The sequence below is a fragment of the Gopherus evgoodei genome, chromosome 19 (assembly GCF_007399415.2).
Source record: "Gopherus evgoodei ecotype Sinaloan lineage chromosome 19, rGopEvg1_v1.p, whole genome shotgun sequence".
NCBI lineage: Eukaryota > Metazoa > Chordata > Testudines > Testudinidae > Gopherus > Gopherus evgoodei.
Genome location: NC_044340.1, coordinates 5,362,119 through 5,386,266, shown reverse-complemented (window position 1 = coordinate 5,386,266; position 24,148 = coordinate 5,362,119). Strand labels below are relative to the sequence as shown.

At 54.3% G+C, this 24,148-nt stretch overlaps 1 protein-coding gene across 1 annotated transcript in view; it reads right to left on the bottom strand.

Annotated features, from left to right (window-relative positions):
* Window positions 1-14,976, bottom strand: part of VSIG10L2 (V-set and immunoglobulin domain containing 10 like 2) — a 28,358-nt gene extending 13,382 nt beyond the window's left edge. Inside the window, exons 1-7 of the mRNA XM_030538649.1 lie at window positions 14,947-14,976; window positions 14,702-14,816; window positions 12,864-13,211; window positions 7,099-7,374; window positions 6,360-6,635; window positions 3,422-3,682; window positions 1,990-2,250 (exon numbers count right to left, since the gene is read on the bottom strand). Of these exons, the coding sequence (XP_030394509.1) occupies window positions 1,990-2,250; window positions 3,422-3,682; window positions 6,360-6,635; window positions 7,099-7,374; window positions 12,864-13,211; window positions 14,702-14,816; window positions 14,947-14,976 (1,567 nt within the window). The remainder of the gene's footprint in view (window positions 1-1,989; window positions 2,251-3,421; window positions 3,683-6,359; window positions 6,636-7,098; window positions 7,375-12,863; window positions 13,212-14,701; window positions 14,817-14,946) is intronic.
* Between the last annotated feature and the right edge of the window lie 9,172 nt (window positions 14,977-24,148).

Sequence of the window (24,148 nt, the reverse complement as noted above, 5' to 3'; positions counted from 1 at the left end):
AGCCACTTCTGGGAGCTGCGCAAAGCTACAGCAGACAAGGAGCCTGCCTTAGCCCTGCTGTGCCACATACTACACTTTTAATGACCCGGTCAGCTGTGCTGACAGGAGCCACCAGGGTCCCGTTGAACACCGGATGCCTGGCAACCCTAGACGGCACAGGTGTCACTGAAGGCAGAGTGAGGACTACTGGCCCCTTGTGAGGAAGGCTTTGGGCTGCAAACCAAGTGCTCTGAGTCAGGAATCACCAAGATGCCAGCCATGGGAGCCCACGAGGCCATTCCTACATGCACACAGACTACCCACCAGGGCTGCCTCCCTTAGCATTTGCGCTGAGTGCGCCTGTCATCGGGGCCCAGTTCCCCCATCTGCCAGCTCAAGAAGCTTTGTTCCAGAACCCGCCTCAGCCCCCTGCTCTGCCTCTTGGGGTGGAGCAGTTGTAGGAGGCAGACAGAGCTTTGCCCCCTCCCTCAGGAGCTGTCATAAACAGATAGTTAAGGGTTAATAGAACAGGAGTACTTCATGTCTCTTTTGAATTTAATGGGTTAACAAGTTCAGTGAGCCTGGCTGTCACCTGAGCAGAGGACCAATCTTTTTCTTTATTTGCAAATGTGTATTTGGCTGGAAGGAGTTCAAATGTGTATTTGGCTGGAAGGAGTTCAAATTTGTATTTTGCTGAAAGGATTTTAATTTGTACTTGTATACTGAGGCTGGGAGGGTGTTCCCAGCGTCTATAGCTGAAGGACCCTGTAACATATTCCATCTTAAATTTACAAAGATAATTTTTACTGTTTTTTTCTTTCTTTAATTAAAAGCTTTTCTTGTTTAAGAACCTGATTGTTTTTTTTATTCTGGTGAGACCCCAGGGGACTGGGTCTGGATCCACCAGGGAATTGGTGGGGAGAAAGGAGGGAAGGGGGAGAGAAAGGTTAATTTCTCTCTGTGTTAGGATTACTTTCTCTCTCAGGAAGAGTCTGGGAGGGGGAGAGAGAAGGAGGGAGGAAGGTGAATTTTCCTCTCTGTTTTAAGATTCAAGGAGTTTGAATCACAGTAATCTTCCAGGGTAACCCAGGGAGGGGAAGCCTGGGAGAGGCAACGGTGAGGGAAAGGGTTTACTTTCCTTGTGTTAAGATCCAGAGGGACTGGGTCTTGGGGGTCCCCGGGCAAGGTTTTGAGGGGACCAGAGTGTACCAGGCACTGGAATTCCTGGTTGGTGGCAGCGCTACAAGTATTAAGCTGGTAATTGAGCTTAGAGAAATTCATGCTGGTACCCAATCTTTTGGATGCTAAGGTTCAGAGTGGGGAATTATACCATGACAGGAGCAGACCCCATTTTCTCAGGAGGGTTGAGGGGGAGCAGAGAGGGCCCAGCAGCTCAGTCCCTTCATCCCCCTTCCTTCCCTGTGAGCAGTGGGAGAACTTCTCCGCCCTTCCCGCCTTCCCCTCCAGCATCTGGGCTGGGAGGGGGCACAGGGGACTTGCTGCAGCTTCCTCCAGGCCTGGGGAGGGGGGTAAAGAGCCCCCGGAACTGCAGAAGGAACAGAGCTGTGGCTGGGGAGGAAGGTGGGGTGAGAGGGAGGCAGATCTAATGTCACTTTCAGAGTCCTCCACTTTTTTCTGGCCACTTTGAGCACTGAGGTTTGGGATCCGGTGAGGTTTGTCACTCACACAACATTCGCCATGAGCCAGTGAAGGGTGGACATGATGCCTGGTCTCTGCCTGGGGCTCTGACACATATCTGGGGATGCTCTTCAGCCTGCTGTCCTTAAGAGTGTTCATGAGCCAGACCCTGCCTGGATTTTCCCTGTGTCTGGCCTGCATGGGGGTCATTCCAGCCAAGCTGTGAAGCTGTGGAATCTGCCTCTTGGTCAGGGCCCCAGGAACTGCAAAACTGGTGCCACAACCCACCCACACTCCCCACATTTGCTTTGCCAGCAGTTACATGGCCCACGAGTCCCAGCGGCCCCGCCGGGTGGCAGCCGGCCTGCTTACCCAGCCGGACAAGGCACTCCGTGGCTCTGGCCTGCAGAGGGTGGGCTGCGATGCACGTGAACTCCTTGCCCCCGAGGGTGCTGTTGGACTGCATGACGTAGATGTTGCTGGATGGTTTCAAGCCACCTAGCACGCGGTTCCGCCAGTCTCTCCACCAGAGTGTGACACGCGGCATGCCTCCTGCCCAGTCGCAGGACAGCATGAGGAACTCGTTCTGCTTCGTAGCCATGGCAGAACAGGTGGGGTTCCCCACGGGGACCCCTGGGGGACAGAGACAGCATCTTAGAGGCAAGCATCCCTGCCCACATCTCACCTGGTGGAGGTGCTGCACGTCCCATCATGCATGTCCCCAGGTCTCTGCTTTCCCCAATAAACTGGGAAGAGTTGGGTGTTTCCAAATGCCCCAAAGGTCACTTTTTGCCCCAGAACCTCTGACATACAAAGTCCGGGCCTCATGCGGTAAATACCCCAGAGAACCAGCACTTGCTGGCCCTGAGGGGAGCTCCATGGACTTACATCCTTGTGAGTAAGAGGAGAATCAGGCCTAAAGCTGGGACAGTTGCCAAGACACTAAAGTCTCAGCCACACGCATGTGGGAAAGGGTACTTAAAAACCCATGCCCAAGTGGGCACGCTAAGGTACAGTCCCACATGTTCTCCAGCCCAATACAATTAACTCTACTGAGGGACCAGACTAGGCCATGAAGGAACCAGGAGAAAACATGCCAACATCCCTAACATTCCTCCACACCCCTGGAGACCTCCCTGCACCTCCCATGGGAGTCCTGAGCCCCCAGGTGCTGGGCTAGCTTGCTGACCACAGCGCTCTCTGGGGTTTGCACCACCTGTGTCTGATTTCACGGGACCAGCACGGCCTGCCAGACCCGTCATCTTAGTCAGGCACAAGCAACCCTTGGATATTTATGTCATGATGCTGGGTTGGTTCATCGTGATGGGATGGGATGAGCAACATCATCCCATTGAGCAAAGCCGTCACTGGGACATGATGTGACTTGGCACCGCGATGGGGTTTTGCAGGCCCTGGAAATGATGTCATGACCTACAGGCACCTCACAAACAAAACCCCTCCAGAGTGAAGTGGTTCTGGAATACAGGTGAGCCTGGAGAGTTAGACTTGTGGCTGCACGGGTTCCTGATGCTGCAGCCGTCTCACCTGTAGGACCAGTGTTTGCACGAACGGTGCCATCTACCCAGGCTCCTGGAGCCCTGAATGTCCACTTGAGGCCTTACAGTAAGCAGGGAGGAACTGCACCCTTGTTAGGAGAGCTGCTTTCCACAGCCTCAGCCTTGTTTCTACCCGCCAGCTGGAGACTCCATCTCCACAAGCTGGCATGGGTTCTCACGGGGCAGAGCACAGGACCTGGTGTTTCTATTCCTGGGCGGCACTGAGGGGGCAGTGTGAGGGTACTTACACACAGTGGTGGTGCAGACAGCATCCTTTCTGAGCCCTGGGTGGGAGGCCAGGCAGGTGTATGAGCTGCCGTTCTGGACGTCTACCCCTCGCTGGATTCTGGTAGCATTGGAGTAGGACGCTGCAGCGTCTGCTTCCCGGCTGGCTCTCACCCACCGCAGCCGTGCTGGGGGGAACCCGCCAGGCCACGAACACTGCAGAGCAATGTCCCGGAAATTGGCAGCAGGGACTGGTGTGCAGCTGGGCTTCCCCTTGGGCAGATCTGTGCGTGGGGCAAAGATTGTATCAACAGCAAGAGGAGTTAGCAACACCGGGAAGAACACACGGCCTGCTGCCTGGGGCTGTCATGCGCAGGAGATGCACTGGGGCCAGGGAGCCAGGTACCAGAGGGCAGCTCTGCCCGTGTGGCTCTGTGGGCTCTGCCCAGTGGGGCCATCTCCCTGGCGAAGCACTGTAGGAGCAAGGGAGAGGAGCAGGGAAAGCACAGGGTACTCGTTGGCCTGCAACGTGGGTTTGGATCGCTGAGCCCGACGTGCTGGGCGGGCCCTGGCAGCCGTCAGTGCTAAGGTGGGAACATGAGGAGCAAGAGCAGCCGATGGAGAGCAGAGGTCGAGTTCCCTTGGGTGTGTTGCTGTCCCTCTGGTACCACGAGACTCTTCCCCAGCAAGGTGCCTGAGCCAGCGCCAGTGTGAGGGAGGGGCAGGGCAGGCGTGTGGCCCCTCTTCTGTAAAGGCTGCCCCCTCACTGGAATGGTGGTTTGTACCCTAGGGGGGGTAGCTGTGGCCTCAATGCAGTGACACCCAGGATCTTTGGAGCTTGCAGATGGCAGAAAGCAGCAAGCTGGCGACTGAAAGTGACCCAGCGGCTCTGAGACGCTCTGGTGTGCCGGGGACAGGACAGCCACCCAGCGGCTCTGAGACACTCTGGCATGCCGGGGACAGGACAACCACCCAGCAGCTCTGAGATGCTCTGGTGTGCCGGGGACGGGACAGCCACCCAGCGGCTCTGAGACACTCTGGCATGCCGGGGACAGGACAACCACCCAGCGGCTCTGAGATGCTCTGGTGTGCCGGGGACAGGACAACCACCCAGCAGCTCTGAGATGCTCTGGTGTGCTGGGGACGGGACAGCCACCCAGCGGCTCTGAGACACTCTGGCACACCGGGGACAGGACAGCCACCCAGCGGCTCTGAGATACGCAGGCACACCGGGGACAGGACAACCACCCAGCAGCTCTTGTGCCGGGGATAGGACAGCCACCCAGTGGCTCTGAGACACTCTGGCACGCCGGGGACAGGACAGCCACCCAGCGGCTCTGAGATGCTCTGGTGTGCTGGGGACAGGACAGCCACCCAGCGGCTCTGAGATGCTCTGGCGTGCCGGGGACAGGACAGCCACCCAGCGGCTCTGAGACACTCTGGCATGCCAGGGACAGGACAGCCACCCAGCAGCTCTGAGATGCTCTGGTGTGCCGGGGACAGGACAGCCACCCAGCAGCTCTGAGATGCTCTGGTGTGCCGGGGACAGGACAGCCACCCAGCAGCTCTGAGATGCTCTGGTGTGCCGGGGACAGGACAGCCACCCAGCGGCTCTGAGACGGTCTGGTGCACTGGGGATGGGACAGCTACCCTGTGGCTCTGAATCACTGTGGCATGCTGGGGACAGGACAGTGACCCAGTGGCTCTGAGTCACTCTGATGCACTCGGGACAGTCCACAAGATGTCTCCCCCGCTGTGTGGAGCCAGAGACATTTGGACACAGCGTGACCTGACACCGATTTTTCAGGCAGGTGCCAGCTTTGCAAGTGTCACAGGTTCAGTGCCAGTTGTTGACTAGAGTCAACCCCTCCCCCAGCAGCCACAACCCTCCAGCACCCTCACCCCCTCGAGTGACGCTTTCCAGCTGCCAGAGTACATCCAGTCCCCCTGACCAGTCCTTCCAGCTCGCTGATCTGCCCAAATCCCCCTGCTCACCTTGTGACAAGCCCCCAACCCACCTGCCAAGATCCCCTCCAGCCCCCCCTGACAGTTCCTCCATCCCAGCCTCCCCAGCTGCCAGCATCCCCCCCATCAATATTTTGGAACGTGTTCAGTGGCCTTTCCCAGAAATCTGGCCCCTCGAATGGCTGGCTCTGCTTGGAAAGGGTTTGGAGGGCTTGATAACTGGTCTAAATGAAGGGGGAGCAGGTGGATGTTGCGAGGAACAAAGCTATCGGCTCAGGGGCCTCCGGATTTAGCAGAGAATTCAGCTGTCTTATGCATTTCCGCTCCCCGGTCGCCGTCATCACTAGGCCCAGTGTCTCTCCCAGCAGCTCACTCTCCAGGCCCTCGTGCACCACTGCACAGCAGCCTAAGCTGGAGATCCAAACCAAGTGGAACCATGCGCACAGATGTTTACTGCTGTGCTCGCCATGGCTGTGAGCAAACTCTCTCTCTTTGTGATCATCTGCTAGACAACCTGCCTCTGGATCACTTACACACCCCGTCTCTGCTCCCCCGCCAGCCCAGCTGGAGGAGCCCAACCAGAAAGAACACAACAGCTGCCTTAGGCCATACACACCATCGATCTCACAACACTGCCCCCCTTCCATCCTGAGCTGCTAAGCCCTGAATGATACTGGTCCTGTGGAAGAGGCTATTCTGCTCTCACAAAGGTTGAGTCCCTGCTTGGTCTGGATCATTCGGAACCAACAGAGGTGGAAACCTCTCCGTTCTTCTCATGAGACTTAAACTGCCTACTCTCAAGCTTGAAGAGTTCTTCCCTAGCTTCCTGGTACCTCTTTAGCTAATGGGTGACCATGAGAATCAAAGAAGGAAAGTAAGGGAGGGAAATGCAGAAGACAGAGAAGATGGGACCAGGAGGGGGATGCCGCTGCACATGCCAGAGAGAGCGCATACCCAGATGGCTGCGTGCCCAGCCATCGGGAGGGACGCACTTACAGTAGACAGTGAGGATGATGGTGGTCTGAGTGCGCGTATTGAGGAGTGTGTTTTGGGCCAGGCAGGTGTAGGTGCCCGTCTGAGTCCGGGAGATCTTGGCTATCACATACTTCTGGCCAGAGTAGATCTGGGAGCTGTTGTAAAACCAGATGTAGTGGCTGGGCGGGTTGGAAGGGGCCAGGCAGGTCAGAATCACCTCCTCCTGCTCGTTAGCTGAGAAGCCATTCTGGTTAACAGCAAATGGCTCAATGTTGATCACGGGTTCATCAGGGCCATCTGCAGAATGAAGTAGGAGGTGGTTAGCACCTGGCTGATGGCAGGAAGGGGAGGGGCTCTGTTCAGTGACTGTCCAGCAGCTGGATCATTTATCTGAATCTTTTTGGTCCAGGAATAGGACATGGGGCTCTGTAGCCCAGGAATGGCAGGGGGAGGTCCGCTCTGACACCCTAATGCTGGGGCAGGGATGGGGTTATGACCCCCAAAGTGGTTGCCAGCAGTTGTTTTCTGGGGGGATCATAATCTTATTTCCATTCCAAATCCTCGGTCCTTGTCAGACACCGGGGCAGCTGGGTTGCTGCTTGGGCCACGTGCCCAGGGGTGCCTGGGAAGGCAGCATAAAGGATTCTGGCCTTGGTAGGGGTTACAGGCACTCAGCAGCTGGCAGGATCGGGCCTGGAGGGGGGCGTGTGACAGCAAAGCAGAGAGGCAGGACATTTGCTCCTGCCTGCAGGTCACCTACAAATGACGTCGAGATACATCCTGTCGCTGGTCTGGCTGTTGACCTCGTTGTGGGCAGTGCAGGCGTACCAGCCCATGTGAGTCCGGTTAGCTGCCGTCAGGTTCAGCAGCCCACCGGCAGCTTCCGCAACGGCCACCGAACCTTCCCTGTTGGTGTGGCGGTGCCAGGAGTACTCGATGGGGGGCGTCCCCTCCTTCACCGCACACGTCATCATCACCACCGTGCCTTCCACCGGAGTAGAGTCGGTCATCTGCAGGAAGGGCTTCGGAACGGGAACTAGGGGAGACCAAACACACAGCTCGGATGTGAGCTCACCTGCTGCAGCCTCTTCGGATACACTCTGCTCCATTCCCCATCCAATCCACTCCAAATCGTCCCATTCCAGCCCTCGTCACCATGGCCCCACCCCCATGCTCTCCATCCAACTGGCTCCAGTCCCATCTCAGCCAAGCCATTCCTTTCATACTAATCTCTTCCATTATGACCTGCTCCATTCTTTTCCAAGCCAGCCCTTGCTATTAGAAGCTCGTCCATTACACTCCCAAGCATGTGATTTTTCTGCTGTGCCCTTCAGACCCACTCTAATGTATTGCTAGAGACAGAGAGAAGGTTCTAGGGAGCCGTAAAACGGCAGGGTCGGTCAGCCCCCCACGATGGAAGCTGCTCCCAATGCAGCATTGTCTGGGATGATCATTCAGCATAGACGGCAGATCAGAGGGAGGTGGGGCAGCAGGAGGGAACTGGACAGTCCTGCAGAGAAAGGCTCTGGGGGGTACAGAGACAGCTGAGGCAGGACGGGGTGGGGATGAGATCGGAGAGGCCAGGGAGCCATGAGTTGCTGGGGGAAGGAGGCAGTGGGAGGATGGACAGGTGATGGGGAGAGGGAAGAAGATTAAGGCTTCCCAGCCGCCCACTGTTTTTGAAGGATTGAACTGGAGGCAGCGAGTGTCCAGGCCCCGGTGCTGATGAGCTGGGGTGCAGGGCCAGGCAGGCCATCTGCAGCACTTGCCCTCCGAAGCATGCTGAAGCCCAGAGTCTATGGGGGGAGCTGCCCAGATGGTTCTTCACAGAGCCAGGAGAGGGGCAGGCCAGCTCCCAGCCCCAGAGCCAGCTGGCTGCCCTCCACAGAGATGGAGCTAGCAGGGCACTGGGACCTGACCAGGCATGTTGGGGATGGGGGAGTACACGGGGAAGGCATTTCTTGGATCAGACCACGGCTTCCTTCCTCAGCCTGAGGGGGCAGTAGGGGTGGAAGGGCAGCTGTCCCCTGGCCCCCCTCTGGGAAAGGGGGAGAGCAATCCCTCTCATCCTGCCCTGCCAAGATGTGTGCTGGGCACCGGAGCACAGTACCACCGATGGTGCCCTCTAGGGATCTCGCTCTGATCCTTGACCCAGGGGGAGAACTGTACAGGGTCCGGCAAACCCCCATGACCTGGTTGCCGGGCTCTGAGCGGCGCCAGGTACCAGAGCCCTCTGCTGACTAACTAGTGCACCATGGGGGAGAGCCAATGCCCATTGATGTCAATGAAAGCTCTGGGTCAGGGGAGCGGAGAGCTGGGTTTGGAGATAAATGCCCTGAGTTCTTCTTCTAACAAACAGCTGGTGCCCGCCAGTAGTGGCCCCGAGACCAGCAGTAACTCTCCTGTCAATAGGGATGTCTGGATCCGGGTGTTAGTCTAGGCCCCTCCAGGGCCCGGATTCTCCACTGTTTTGCACTTGCTGGAGCCATTTACAGTGGTGCCGAGCAAGAGCGAAGTGGGTACAAAAGGCTCCCTGATCAGAATTCTCCATTTACTCCAGGGGCAGAGGCCTGTTCCTACAGTGCACACGTGTATCTGTGCTGGGGACACGCCTGCCCTAGGTGGGCCTGTTGGTGACTAACTCTGGTGGCCCTGCCAGGTACCACAGGAATCCAGTGGCTGGCTGCTGTGATGCCATCTCTCATGATTTTATTATAAGCCTGATGATATCTGGTGTTTTTTCTTAAAGCCCCAGCTCCTGGAGTCAGGTGATGACACAAGCTTCTCAGCTGGCATGAAAAAAAGTAAGTGGCTGCGGAGAAAAGTGCGTAAATGTGACCCAAGGCAGCCAAAAAGTTCCCCCAAAAGCATCAAAATGGCATATTTTTTTATAAATCTCATGATTTTAAAGCCACTCTCATGAATTTGGGGGGCACCTGACTCATGACTTTTGACCTCATAGAGTTGGTGATGCCAAGGCTGGTTTGTGCCTGGCCAGTGGACTCTCAGCCCCTTAGTTTTACAGAGCAGCCTAGAGGAGCAGAGTCCACCCCAGAGCCATTGGCGCTGCAGGCTGGGAACCATTCGAGAGAGAGCTCTTGTTATGTCACTGTGAGTGACTGTCTTGCTGGAGCCAGCCTCTGTCACTTGGCACGGCTGTCTCAGAGATAGTTGCACATGTGCCTCTGTTCTTGGCTGCTGCAGGCACTCTGTGATGCTGCACTCGACTGATTCTGTGCCCAGGGCAGATTGAAAACCTCTGCACGGTTCGGATCAGAGGGGACCCAGGGGGAGGGAGCACCCCGCCACCACCATTAAAATGTGCCACTTCAACCAACAGAGCTGTGTGTGGCCTCTGCTTTTTGGTGCCCAACTCGACACATCCATGGCCTGATTCTCAGAGCTGCTCGGCATCCACAATCCCAAATGGAGTGGTAGGAGCTGCGGGGGCTCTCCTCTGCTGTAATGCCTGTAAGAACTTGACAACCAGCTGAGCCCACGGCCGGTCATGCTAGCCAGTATTGCCTCCTTTCTCTTCCCATCCATCTGTCTGTGGCCACCTAATTCTTGTCTTAGACTTAGACGGTAAGCTCTTTGGGGTGGGGACTGTCTTTCTGTTCTGTGCTTGTATAGCACCTAGCACTATGGGGCTCTGGACCATGACCAGGGCTCTTTGGTGCCACCGCAGCAATAAATAACTGAAGCACCCCAAATCAGAGGCTAATACTGAAAATGTTGGCCCTAACCTCCCCCCTGCCTCAGTTTCCCCATATGTAAATGAGAATAGTTATCCTCAACCTCCTTACCAGGGCAAGCTCAGTTCACTGACACCTAAAGTGCTCTAGGGTACTCCCAGGGCAGGCGCCAGACAAATGCCAGGTGTTAGAATTCCTAGAACAGGTTTGTCATAAACGGATAGTTAAAAGTTAATGGAACAGAAGTACTTCATATCTCTTTTGCCTGTAAAGAGTTAACAAGATCAGTGAGCCTGGCTGTCACCTGACCAGAGGACCAATCAGGGGACAGGATACTTTCAAATCTTGAGGGAGGGAAGTTTGTGTGTGTGCTGTTAGTTTTTGGTTGTTCTCTCTGGGTTCTGAGAGTGACCAGATGTGCAACCAGGTTTCTCTCCAATCTCCCTGATACAGGTTCTTATAGATTCAAAATAGTAAGTACTAGGTGATAAGGCGAGTTAGGCTTATGTTTGTTTTCTTTATTTGCAAATGTGTATTTGGCTGGAAGGAGTTCAAATGTGTATTTTGCTGAAAGGATTTTAATTTGTACTTGTATACTTAGGCTGGGAGGGTTTTCCCAGTGTCTATAGCTGAAAGACCCTGTAACATATTCCATTTTAAATTTACAAAGATAATTTTTACTATTTTTTCTTTCTTTAATCAAAAGCTTTTCTTGTTTAAGAACCTGATTGTTTTTTTATTCTGGTGAGACCCCAGGGGACTGGGTTTGGATCCACCAGGGAATTGGTGGGAAGAAAAGGTTAATTTCTCTCTGTGATAGGATTACTGTCTCTCTCAGGGAGAGTCTGGGAGGGGGAGAGAGAAGGAGGGGGGAAGGTGGATTTTCCTCTCTGTTTTAAGATTGAAGGAGTTTGAATCACAGTGATCTTCCAGGGTAACCCAGGGAGGGGAAGCCTGGGGAGAGGCAACGGTGGGGGAAAGGGTTTACTTTCCTTGTGTTACGATCCAGAGGGACTGGGTCTTGGGGGTCCCCGGGCAAGGTTTTGGGGGGACCAGAGTGTACCAGGCACTGGAATTCCTGGTTGGTGGCAGCGCTACAAGTATTAAGCTGGTAATTGAGCTTAGAGGAATTCATGCTGGTACCCCATCTTTTGGACGCTAAGGTTCAGAGTGGGGAATTATACCATGACAAGGTTGCTATTCCCAGGAAGTTTATTCAGAGAGTTTTCCCACCAACCAATGAGTAAATAATCCCCCTCTATGGGGCAGGCAATGAATTGTTCGCAAACGTGTCCCATCCATCCGTCAATGAATTATTAGTGAGTCATTTTCCCAGCTCTGCCTTGTTGCCATGTTTGTTTTTGCTCTGGAATTACAGACTCAGAAGCCCCAAATCTCTCCCTTTTTATATCTTCAGTGATTGTGGTAAGGATGCTAACAGCACCTAGCTCACATGCCTTTCATGTGAGCTGGAATAAACACCTGATGGGACTGAAATTCTTTGGCTTTTGATATGCAGGAAGTCCAAATAGGGGATCTAATCAGTCCCTTCTGGCCTCAAACTCTGAATGAATCTATGAAATGTTCTGCCTTTTTGAGAGTATGCAGCTAATACTGAAGAGAAAGCTAAGAGGCTTTGATCCCTGGACAGATGACAGCTCTTCCATCGGCAGTGAGCCCCTGCGCTCTGGAGTTCATGGACATACCAGCGGGAAGTGGCTGCCCGGAACTGAGTGACAGTCTTCAGGAAGAAAATCTCCCAGCAACCAAGAAGTATTTGCCAGTGGAATCTATCCATCTCCAGCCAGCAGAGCGCATGTGAACAGACACACTGCACGGAGAGGAGCTGAGAACAGCTGGGTGTCCCAGGAAAGGTGGGATATACACCCCTCACGGGTCTGGCAGAAAATCTCTGACAGTAACCCCGCTAGCAGGAATACTGGGATTCGGCCACAATGTTGCAGCTCCACCCACAACTCCAGCTGGATTTCAAGAGGTCTAAGTGCACCTGCTTAGATTGCTGAGCAGAACATCTGCTTTGCTTTGCACCAGCTTGCATGATGATGCAGAATGTGACTGCGGCGTGGCCGTCTAGGACACCATTCTGCTCAGAAGGATGCCTGGGGATGTGCCTCTCTCCCTGGCAGTCTCTAGCCAGGTGAAATCCAGGCACAGAGGGCATGCAGAACGCCAGGTCCCAGAGCTGAGAATGCCATTGTGCCCACAGATTTGTGCTGTTGTGGTTAAGGTCAGTAAAGCTGGGCAGACAGACCTGCCATCTCCCTCACTCCCATCACACAACCCTGTGCCAAAGGGCTCTCTTCAGGTTGCTCCTGACTGAGGGGAATGTTGGCCATGCTACACAAAGCCTTGTAGCACAGGGTTCCCAGGAGAGAAGCCTCCAGAAGGAAGCAGAGGAAGTCCTATTTTTTGAGGCATTGAGAACTAAGCTCTTTGGGGCAAGAACTGCCTGTTTGTTTGGTGTTTGCACAGCACCTAGCATAGAAGTGCCTGGTGCTAGGCGCTACCGCAATATAATAAGAACAGGCTGGGTTAGGTGGCGGGGAACATATTGCAGGGGACATCTTGGGAGGGTGGAACAGTTGGGACCAAATGGGTCTCTTCCGTCATTCATCATCTTTGCAGGCAGCACCATTTCAAGGGCAGCTTCACCTGCAGGGATACAAGGCACAGACGCGTGGGGGTGCATGTGCAGTGATTGGAGGAGATTGTTGGGCGTCGGGGCCCCTGGATTCTAGTCCCACCCTGGGTGTGCCCCACTTCCCCTCCCTCTGCCTCAGTTTGCCTGCTGCAGTTGCACCCCACCTACCCAGCACGACCAGCTCTGTGTAGAAGTAGCCAGCTTTGATCTCGCCGTCCTCCTCAAACATCGCCTGGCACATGAAGCGCCCTTGGGCAGCCATCTGCAGGTCGCTCACTTCCAGGGTGCCGTTCCTCAGGCTCACCTGCCCCAGGGCCACAGAAGCCTTCTCCACCTTGGATTCTATCCCGTTGCTGATGGCAACGGCCCTGGGCACCAACGAACCCAGCTTGGTGAAGCTCCAGAAAACCACCATGGGCGCGACCACGTCGCCGCACGCCAGCTGCACGGACCGATGCAGCACCCCCCGCACGGTCTGCTCCTCATACTTCGCATCACCCAGGTAAAGTAGCTGAGCTGAGGTGAACGAGAGAGGAAGGGTGGGCCAGGGGTTAGAAGTGGCAGCCTGCGGCTTGGGAGACCGGGAATCAGTTCCCTACTTCGGCACAGGCTCTTGGTGCATCACTTCCCCTCTGCTCAATGGGGATACAGCACTGTCTGCATTGTGAGGACGGTTGGGAGGTGCTGGTAATAGGTGCTGAAGACAGCATAAGAGCAGTGTCCCCTGGAGCTCTAGGGAGCTGCCCCCAGGGTCAGCAGGTTTTGCCCAAGGGATAGAATTTAAAACTTTGCCCGTAACACTCATTTTGTGTTCTCCTAGCGGGCGAGAGCCTGGAAACACACAGCTAGGGAAGAGGAAGGACCAAGGGCCAGATCTACAAAGGGATTTGGGGCCACTGGTGTCCCAGAAAGAGCCTATTTGACATGGTGCAGTCACAGAGCGGCAGTTGGTGCTCCAGGCCCAACCCTTCCATGTTTACACTTGGAGGGCATTCAGGGCTGGCCCTGTAGGGTGTCATCCCCGCCTACAAGTTGCATCCTGCCAGGGTGAGAGGAGAGATCATGCTGCATGGCGCGTTCGGCTCATGAGACGGCCAAGCGTGGGGCTGGTTCTGCGATGTGGGGTCCTGTCCCCTAGGAACCCTCCCGAGCTCAGCCTTTCAAAGGGAATCTGTTCCAGGGAGTTGGCAGCCCCTCCAGCCAAGGACAGAGAGGAATCGATTTAACCGAGAGCAGTGCGTCCCCCGAGAGGAGGGGTGGGCGGCAGCAGAGAAATGGAGCCTGCTGAAATCTGTGCTGCTTATGCCTTTGCTCCCGGGAAAGGCAGATAATGGGGAGGTGCTACTGAGCCAGGAAGAGTTTTCCAGCACAGTGCCCCAAGTCTGGATAATCTGAGGTAGCTGCTCAAAGACCTGGCAGGATTAGCATGGCTCGGGTCACAAGCGATTGATAGGGTTCCAGGCATTCATACTGGTCACAGGACGGTCCTGAGTTATCAGTGTGAATATTATTAACCCATCAATATCATCTCGACTCCCAAGAGCTTTTGGGAGGGTTATAAACCCTCCTGCTTCTGCACATAAGCCCCAAACCTCTAACTACTGGGGGCTGAGCGCACTGGTTATTTGGAATTAACCCTTTGCTTCCTCCCATGGATCCGTCGGACCAGGTTCACCGCTGCGCTGCGCCTTGTGTCATCATGTACACCAACTTGAAGTGCCGCCGGCTCAGCACGGGGCCGTTCATGTTGGCTTCGCACAGGTGCAGGGCACCGGGCTATTGTGCCCATAGCAATGTATCTAGCCCTTTCTCTCTGCAAGGGAGCTGTCGCCCAGGGATCTGGCTGAGCCAGAGCATGGTACTCACCGTAAGTCACTGTTGGGAGAAGGCAAAATATTTTCAGCAGGTTTCGAAACGGTGAGTTCCTTGCTGATCCATAATCCATGTCTCCATGTCACTCTGAGAGACAATCAGCCCTTAGCTGCCTCCACATTGGCGCATCTCACTCTGCACCCAGCTCTGCTGCCACTTTTTCCACTTCTTGGTGAGTCCGAAGCCCTGGATAATCTCTGTGGTGCGGGAGCAGGACGTGTCTGTCTCCTCTTTTGATCTCCCATCCGCCTAAATGCAGCCCAGTTCGGTCTCAGGTTACTCTGGATAGTCCCTGATTAGTCCTCAATTATTCATATCCCTTCTCTTCCTTAATCATTTTTACTTGATCTATTATACAGGCACCTCTTTACGGAGTCACCTGTCGCATTCCCTTGGCCTGGTGTCTCATGTTCGTGGAAATCTGAATTGAAACTACTGAAGAGACCCCAAGGGCGGATCTGGGGTCTGATGGTCTGGGACTGGGGTGCTGCCCAGAGCTGTGCGGGTCAGGGCCCTCTCCCTGCACCAAAGCCTTAGCTGTGCTTGAAGCTTCAGGTTACCACAGACTCCAGAGCAAACTGCCTCACCAACAGACCCAAGGCCCCATTATTGGGTGTAGCTTGGGTGGGGGGCAGCATCCCTCTCCTCCCAGCACCTCCAGGCAACAGCCTAGATATCCCCGCCAGGGTTTCAGGCTAGGGCCTCTCTGCTCCTCCAGTGAGTTGGGCTGGAGTCTCTCTCAGTGTGTGTGCGCATCTGGGGGGGCTGCCAAGCACTGGGCAGGGCTTGATGCAGAGTATGAGGGAGGGCATCATCTTCCCCCTTTGAAGATATGGGCCCCCGAGAAGGCCCAGGCAGTGTCTCTGGGCATTTCATGCACTGAACTAAGGAGGGTGCAAATCTGAGACCTGCCTGAGACCTGCCTGGGACATTCCCAAGAGAGACTCTATAATGTAAGCTGGGCAGTGGGGCTGTGCCTGGCTGCATCTGAGGATGTGCCCATCCTAACCTTGGCATCTCTGCCCAGCTGGCCTTGCAGAAACGACCCTGTATTGTGGGCCCCGTTCAGAGCAGACACTCAGGGGAGAAAGGCAGCGTTTGCCATATCAGAAAAGTCCACCAGTCCATCTGGACCTGCCCCAGTGCTTCCTGGGAAACCAGTGCCTCCAACCTATAATGGTCCTGGCTATTTGTGCAGAGCTGAGCATAAGAGGCACATTTCCTTCCTGACCCTTTCTGAGGGGTCGGCTGAAACATGAAACCCAATCACCCTTATTCCAGAGCGTAAAACTAGCAATGGTCCTAACCAGCTCCTTCACAAAGCCAGCTACCATGTGGCCTCTTCCAGCCAGGAGCCCATTTCCCTGGCACCTTCCCACGGGCTGGGGGGAGCTTTCAGAGCTGAGTCTGCTCTCAGTTACAACGGTTTCCAGAGACGGAAGGAAGCAGCACCCTGAGTCTCAGCAGGTGAAACAAGATTTCGATGGGCTGCTGCTTAGTATTTACAGTCCACCTCCTGGAGAAACCAGGTTAGGTATCCGTCGTGTCATTTACTCATGACTGGGGTGGACGGTGGGTTTAACTTTCATCCAGGCTTTGAAAACAAACCTGTCAGCTGAGCAGCACACATCAAGCTCAGGGAACCACTGGGCCTGCCCAAGGGCCAGGTCTCAACTGGACTGTGTGGTCCTCTACAGCGCAGACACTGGCAGTTAGGGGAACATCTGCTTTCCAGGCCTACCCACCATGTAAACCCCACTGGGACAGATTCATTACCATCACATACTGGAAACCTGATCCCTTCGCTCTGCCCGGCCCTGCCCCATCAGCCTCAGCTGGTCTTAGCCACCCCCCACTCAGCCTTGCTGGCCTGCTCTTCTGTAGCCCACAACATCACTCATTCTCTGCGGCTTGCCACAGCTTGTGGGCATGGCAGCCAGATGCCAGATGCGCTGTATGCATCCTCTCGATCAGCTAGTTTGGACCAGGACTGGGTGATAATGGACTCACTTGAGGAATGTGGAGCCCCTGACACAACTGGAACCTCCAAACATTTTCCTTAGTGATGCTCTGCAACCTCCTGGCTGGCAAGAGAAGTCTTGATGCTTGAAGACTCTGGCTACCCCTGCTCACTGCCTTTGCCTTTCACCAAGGCTTTGCTTAGGATGGAAAATGCTGCAGATGGACAGTCTGCTCATTGACTATGATAATTCTCCAGAGGAGGACGATTGCTGCGGCTTGGACTTGTCCATTCTGGGATGTACACGGGACAGCAATCCTAGTGCTGCTAGCCAGTTCTAGCTTGACATCTCCGGAGAGTGAAATCTGCCTGTCCACATCTGTCCGTCCCTCGCTCTGGATCTGGGTAATCTGTGTCTAGGGTCAGAGATGGGGAGAGGGCAAGAGGCCCATATAACCCTTAGTATCAGTCAAGGTGAGGATGAATGCTAAGTATCAGCAAGGAAGGATGGTCGTGTGGTTAAGGCATTGAACTGAGCTGGGGAACATCTGGGGTCAGTTCCTGCTGGTGGGACCTAGGCAACTGAGTCAAGGCTTGTCTAGACAGACAGTTAGTGTGTGGCAAGCTGTGGTGTAGCTCTGCCATGCACCAACAGAGCTTTACCATTGACTTCAACAGGCATGGGATCAAGCCTATCAGTTGTGCTCCTTTCCAAGGGTGTGGGGGACTGTCTTTTACACTGTGTAGTTAATAGTACACAGGGCTTTGCTCGTAGCTGAATCAGGCCCCCAGATCCCATCGCCTATTCCTCTGCTATGCAATGGCTGAGCAGTGCAAGAGCGTGCAGACAGCACCTCCCTGTAGTCCTGTGCCTGGCAAGTGACCGGCAGCGCCTAGCCCTGGAGAACAGCTCACCAGCATCCCCAGCATTCAAGCTGCCCATTTGCTCGCCGCAATGTTTGGTAGAAAAAGTCAGTGTGACCGACGAGTTGGGCTGTAGCTCTAAGGTGAGGCCAATCACACAGCCTGCTTGCTGCCGCAGACAGAGGCAGGAGTGTTGGACTAGAAGTTTCCATCAGAGCTTTTCTGGGCGAGGGTGAGGGCTGTTTATCTTGGAGACGTCCCTGAAGTCACAGCCATGCCGAGCTCATTTACACTCGTCTGGCTTGAGGCTGGGGTGACTTCACCTGTTTGGATTCGCCTGGTGTTTAATAAACTGGCCTTTTTTCTCCTACGTTCCTCTCCCTCTGCACTTCCCTTCATGTATTTTTTTCCATTTCTTGCCTGCAAAAGGGGTCACAGGGTTTTGCTCTCACTCTTTCCTTCAGTCGCAGCATCTCAGATGAGCATTGCCAGCTTTGACAGCTCTCAGCTAGATGCCCTCGTGAGAATTCAGAGCAGGGTGAGGTGAGGTTGTTACTGCCCCATTTTGATCTGTAGAAGAGCAAAGCGCCCTCAGTCTGCGAGCAAGTGTTCCTTTTCACCGGGCCAAAAGGGCACTGATTGCACAGCAATGTGGAAGTTTTTCACTTTTCAGTTCTGGGGCAAGCAGCAAAAACATCAAGTCAAAACTGGAGCCTGTCTGCTTTGCTTTCTACAGGGCTGGTGAGGTGCGATCCCTTAGCTGGAGGGCGGCAGGCCAGATCCTTGGTGGCAAAGACCAGTCTGTTCATTTCTGGGGTGGGGAAGTCCTGGGAACACATCATCGAAATGTTTCATGAGTTCCCACCCTTGCAAACACAGAGAAATAAACTAAAGCTCATAGCAGGACAAAAGGCCCCTGGGTGTCATTCCCAGACAATTATTCAGAGCAATATGAGCTCTAGCTGCAGCCAGGGAGACTCAAGGATCCTCTTCCCAGAGATCCCTCCTCCTCAAATCTCCCAATCAAGAGTCAGCTGCTACTTATGATTCTTGGCTTTTGTAAGAATGGCCCATGGCCCATCTAGCCCGGTATCCTGTCTCTGACAGTGGCCAGTGCCAGAGGGAATGGACAGAACACAGCAATTTGGAGTGATCCATCCCCTGCTGTCCAGACTCAGCTTCTAGCAGTTGGAGGTTTAGGGACACACGGAGCCTGAAGTTGTGTCCCTGGCCATCCATGGACCTATCTTCCATGAACGTACCTAATTCTTATTTGAACCCAGTTATACTTTTGGCCTTCACAACATCCCCTGGTAACAAGTTCTAGAGGTGGACCCAGAATTACAGGCCTTAAAGAAACCCCCTGTCCTTAACTAACAATGCTCTTACAATTCCCACAATTATGAAAATAGTCTTCTACACAGCAGCCACCAAATAGTGGACAGTCAACTGGACGAGACCCTAGCAACAGAGCTCCATTCCCTTGGGGCAGGTACCATCTTTTTGTTCTGTGTTTGGACAGCCCCTAGAGCTGTGGTGGCCCGGTACATGACTAGGGTTCAGAGATACAACAGTACAGATAAATAAAGATGAGACCAAACCAAAATCTCAGTTCCAAGCAGTCAGCCCAACTTCGATCTGAATGTGAAATGTATGCCTGGCTCCTCTCTCTAGAATGGGCCAGACTCCAGAACTGTACCCACATGTAGAGCTTGGATCCAGCTCTGCATATAACCCATTTCATGTGAGGGTGGGTGAGGTCTGGGCTGCTCCCATGGCAGGACAGATCTCTGACCCCCTCATAGCTTCATAGATTGCAAAGCCAGAAGGGACCATTATGATCATCATTCTAGTCCAACCTCTTCGTCCATGTTTTGTGAGTGAGTTTGGCTATATTTCTAGGAAAACCTCCAGTCTTGATGTAAAGACTGCAGTGATGGAGAACCCGCCATGTCCCTTGGTAAAAGTCCTTCCAGCAATTTCTCCAGGCTCTTTATATCACCTTTTATAGACGTGTTTTTTCACCCCCATCTTGTCATCAACAGGATTTGAAGGCAGGCCCAGGGAGAGCCCACGTTCAGAGGAAGTACCAGCAGGCCTATCACCTTATGCCAAACTTGGTAAAGGCATGTCGGGGAAGGTCTATGCTTGGATGGGAGACCTCCAGAGAGCTGTGCACCCTTCTGCCCACTGCATTAGCCCTGCACAAGCACCCCAGCCTGGTAACAAAGGCACTGTGCCGCTAGGGGAACCCCTTCCAGGTGAGTCACCAAGCTGGACGTGGTGTGTGTACTTCCTTGGGCCTGTGTCTCTCTATACTGCACCATTATATTCCTAGGGCTCTGCTGTCGGATAGAAGCAGCCGCCACCTTGTCTTTGGGTCAGCTGCAGTGTGTGGCGGGGGAAACACATCCTCTGCACTGCCTCCAGGGGATTGGCCTTTTGGTCTTTCTTCTGCTGCTGTTTTCCTTTAAGCGTAAACGAAAGGCACACGGGCTGGAGGTGTGTTCAGTATAAACCGAATCCTGCTTGTGCGCCCACTGGTGAAGGAGCTGAGCTCCTGGTGCTTTGTAACATATTTACCCCACAAGGGAGGGCAGCCAGGGAGCTAGAGCACACAGAGGCTAAGTCACTTGCCTGGGGCCGCGCACCGAAGCCCAGTCTCCTGGGTTCTAGGCTAGAACCTTGCACAGAAAGAGCTCTGGCAATAAGAATATTCTGGCATCGCTACAGCTACCTACAGCTCAGGGGTGACGAGAGCCTTAAATCATTAGTTGTTTCAGGATGCTCAGCCACACATGCAAAGTATTGCTGTTCATTAGCGAGGCCACGGACAGGGCAAGGAGCCAGGAGACCTGGATCTGCACCTGTCCAACCATGGCAAAGTCATTGAACCTCTCCCACCTCGGCATGCCCGTGTATGAAATTGGGGGATTGATACGCTTGGAAAGTGCTTTGAGATCCGGGGATGACCCATGCTGTGGCACAGAGATGTGACGCATTACTGCCTGTCATGGACTCACTCCTCCAGTCCTTGGCATGCTGGCATGGGGATGTTCACAGCACTGGGCCTGTGAGGTCTCCTAGCACCTTTCACCAGCACTAAACTCACTACCAAAACCATGTCATGACATGTTTGAAGCCCTGAGGTGGAGTGAGCAGGCCAGCGCTTTGCCACTCCAGGGCGAGGAGGTCATGGCCAAAGACAGGAGGGTGAAACATCAAAACAGAACTTTTTCTTAGCTCCAAAGGAAAGCTCCTGAACTGCACTGGGCAGGTATAACCCTGCTGGCTTGTGTCCCCACTAGTGGCCTTTGGAACTACCCTGAATGCCAGCTGTCAATGGCCTCCCTAGACCGAGCTCCTGGGGACGATCGCCAGCCATGCAAAGTAGTTCTTATTACTCTGGTAGCTCCCCTGAGCTGCAGTCAGGATCTGGGCCCTGGACAAACAGGCCAACCCTGTGCTAGCAGGCTACTGTCCAAGTAACTACCCCACCCATGCCAGTAACCTGGTGCCCCTGGGATGTGACCCAAGAGGGCTGAACGCAGGGCTGAACTCTCCAGCCAACTCCAGCAGTATTCTGCAGTCAGAGTGAGTCAAACACCCTCTCACCTGTCCTGCTTTCATTCAACTCTCTGCCCTGTGTAGCTGGAGGGAGCCGTTAGCCAGCAGAAGGGTCTCCCCAGGGAGTGACCCCAGGGAACCCTCAGCTAGGGATGATGCAGCATGCTCCTGGCTCTCGTATGCCGACTGGGCCTCGTTACGGGGGGCCCTGTTCACACATGGGAGCCAGTTTTCCCTCCAGCCCACACATGCTCCATGCTGAGCTGCTTTTCATTACTATAGTTTACTCACATCACATGAGCGGGGCTATAAAATGCCAGCGAGGGAGAGCTCCCGGGTGCTCCTGGGCGTGGATCCACAGCCTCGCGTTTGGGCCCATTCTGAGCTAGGCTGGGAAACTTCTCCTGGCTGACTTGACTTCTCATGTTGCTTCAGGGGGGGTTTCTAGCTATCTTAGGTGCTTACATAGCCCCTGTTCCCATAGTATCCAAGCTACTCACTGTATTCACCCTCAGCAGCCCTTGGGAGGCAGGGGCATGCTCTTCTCCCCTGCCGCCATTGATCCTTAAAACCCCTGCTCGGCTGCTGCAGAATCCCGGAGGTGCCCAGGGTAAGCCAGGCCCTGCCCTGAAGAGCTTGCAGTGTAAGGGCTAGACTGTGATTCAGACTTGGGGGGAGCCATGGGGCCGGGTGTGTCGGGGAAGGGGCGGGGGGCGATGTGCCTGACTGCTCCCGTTGGGGGTGGGCAGCCTCTATGTGCAGGAGACAGCAGCTGAGCTGGCACAGGGGCAGCAGTTGCTGTTGGTACCGGCCGGCGGAAGCAGAGGAACTGTGACTCAGGAGGGTGTCTCTGAGTCACAGGGCAGGCAGCCTAGAGGCGCTCCAGGCTGGGCCTGCAGTCACAGTCTGACTCTAAATAGATGACAGAGGCAGCGTGAGTCATCCCAGCCCACGGGCTTCCTCTGGGACACACCTGTCACCTGTAGCCAGCACAGGGCCCCCTAGCGGCAGGTGGCAGTTGTCACGGAGTCACCGGGCAATGCTCTGGAACTGCTCCCCACCAAGCCAGTCAGGACTTTGGGGAGCCTCCTCTCCTTTGGAGCAGACTTGTTCAGGGCAAGAAGCTCACACGGCTTCACCTCCTGGGTCTCTCCTTGGAGCATTCAGCATCCTCTGCCCCTCCGTGCGCTTCCCACAGCGAGTCCACCCCAACGGGGTCCTGGGGAAGTCACTGGGTTCTGCACCCCCACTTCGCAGTCAGACGTGACTCTCAGCCAGCCAGTAAAACAGAGGTTTATTCGATGACAGGAACAGGGTCTAAAACAGAGCTTGTAGATACAGCGAACCGGACCCCTCGGCTGGGTCCATTCTGGGGGGCAGTGAGCCAGACCCCCACGTCTGCCCTCCACCCTTGACCCCAGCCAGCTCCAGACTAACAACTCCTCCCAGCCCCTCCTCTCTCCTCAGCCCCTTTCCTGGGCCAGGAGGTCACCTGATCCCTTTGTCTCCAACACCTTCAGCTGGCACCTTTGCAGAGGAGGGGCCCAGGCCATCAGTTGCTAGGAGACAGAGTGTCAGGCATTTAGGTGCACTGGCCCTTTGCTCTGCCAAATACTTAAGAACTTCCATGGGGACACTGAGGCACCAATACAGTATTCAGAGAAAACATTAAGAACTTTCCCAGTTCGTCACAGCACCTGGCTCCATTAGTGCCCACCGCCGCTGTAATGCCATGTGCATTATCTCTCTGTAGGGCAGGGGGGCTGGAACAATTTGTATAGCAGGAGTGCTGAGAACCATTGAACCAAACTTCAAACCCTGTACATAATGGGATCCACTTCAAGCCAGGGGGTGCTGCAGCACCCCTAGTTCCAGTGCCTATGCTGTAGGGCCTGGCATGCCTGCAGACCTGGGCTAGGCTTCTTGGCTTCCTATTGATCAGGAGCTGATTGGTGTTCTTCCTCTTGGCCTGGGAGTGCCTGGAGCAGGCCCCTCCTTGCAGAGGCACCAGCAGTCACGGGCGGGGGGGGACAGTCATCTGGGTGCCCCACGTGACTGTCGCGCACAGGGCTGGCTACATCTTGAGTACTGTGCTCTGCTGTCCCAGTGCGCTAGGTGCTCGTTGGAAGGACCCGGCCTGGAGCCTGAGCTGTTGCTCTGTCGGATAGATCTTGCAGGGGCAGCTGCCCAGCAAACTCCCCCAAGCCAGCCTCCTCCTGGAGAGCCCGGCTCTCTAGCTGAGAGGGGAGCACGGTCCTTTCCCAGCTGTGGGTCTTTTAGCAGTGACCGCAAACAACGGGGCCTGTTGTTCCCAGCTAGGAACCAATAGCCAGCAGCAGGGACAGCCCACAACATTTTAGCACCTGAGGTGGGGAACTCAAATGACGCCCCCATGCCCCCTCGCTTGGGCCAAAACTTTGAAAGGTCTCAATTCTGCTTTCTTCCTGTTCTACTCCTCTCATGGTACTGCTCTGCTACCTACCCCAATAAAGAAGAACTAACAACTTAAAATGCCTTGTTCAAAAATATTAAGTAACACTTAACTTTCAAATGCCTGAACAGCAAATGTAACTTTTCTTGTCTGCATAGTTAACACTGGCATTTGTATCTGTTTGAATAATCAAAGAGGTGCTTTCCGTGCCTTCTTGGTTGCAAAGATTTGAACTGCTTCCTGAAGGTCCACAGTCTGGGCCAGCTCATGCTCTATTGACATGCTTGCGAGGCTGATCAGCCTCTCCTGTGTCATTGTGGAGCATAGATGTGTTTTTATTCACTTCTTTTTGGAGAAGCTGCGTTCTCCACTGGCAACTATTACAGGAAGTGTTAGAAGTATGCGCAGAGCAACAAAAGTATTTGGAAAGAGAGTGGTCATCGTATTTGTGCACATATATTTCAGAACAGCCTTTGGAGTTGATCCTGCTGAAATGTAGCTTGAAAGGGCTTTCAGTTCATCACCTAAATCACTCACATCGATATCACTCATGTCATCATGGGTCAACACTGTCTCTCGTGCCCTGCATTGCTGGTGTAGGTCTTCTTCAGGTATAGTGAGGAGTTTTGGAATATCATATAACATCCCAAATATACTGCTGTGTTCCTTGAGCTGCATGAAATGTTCTTCAGCTGACTGTATTGCACAATCTAGCACCTAGTTAAAGAATTCAACTTTGAATTGTTGTTTGGGGTCTCT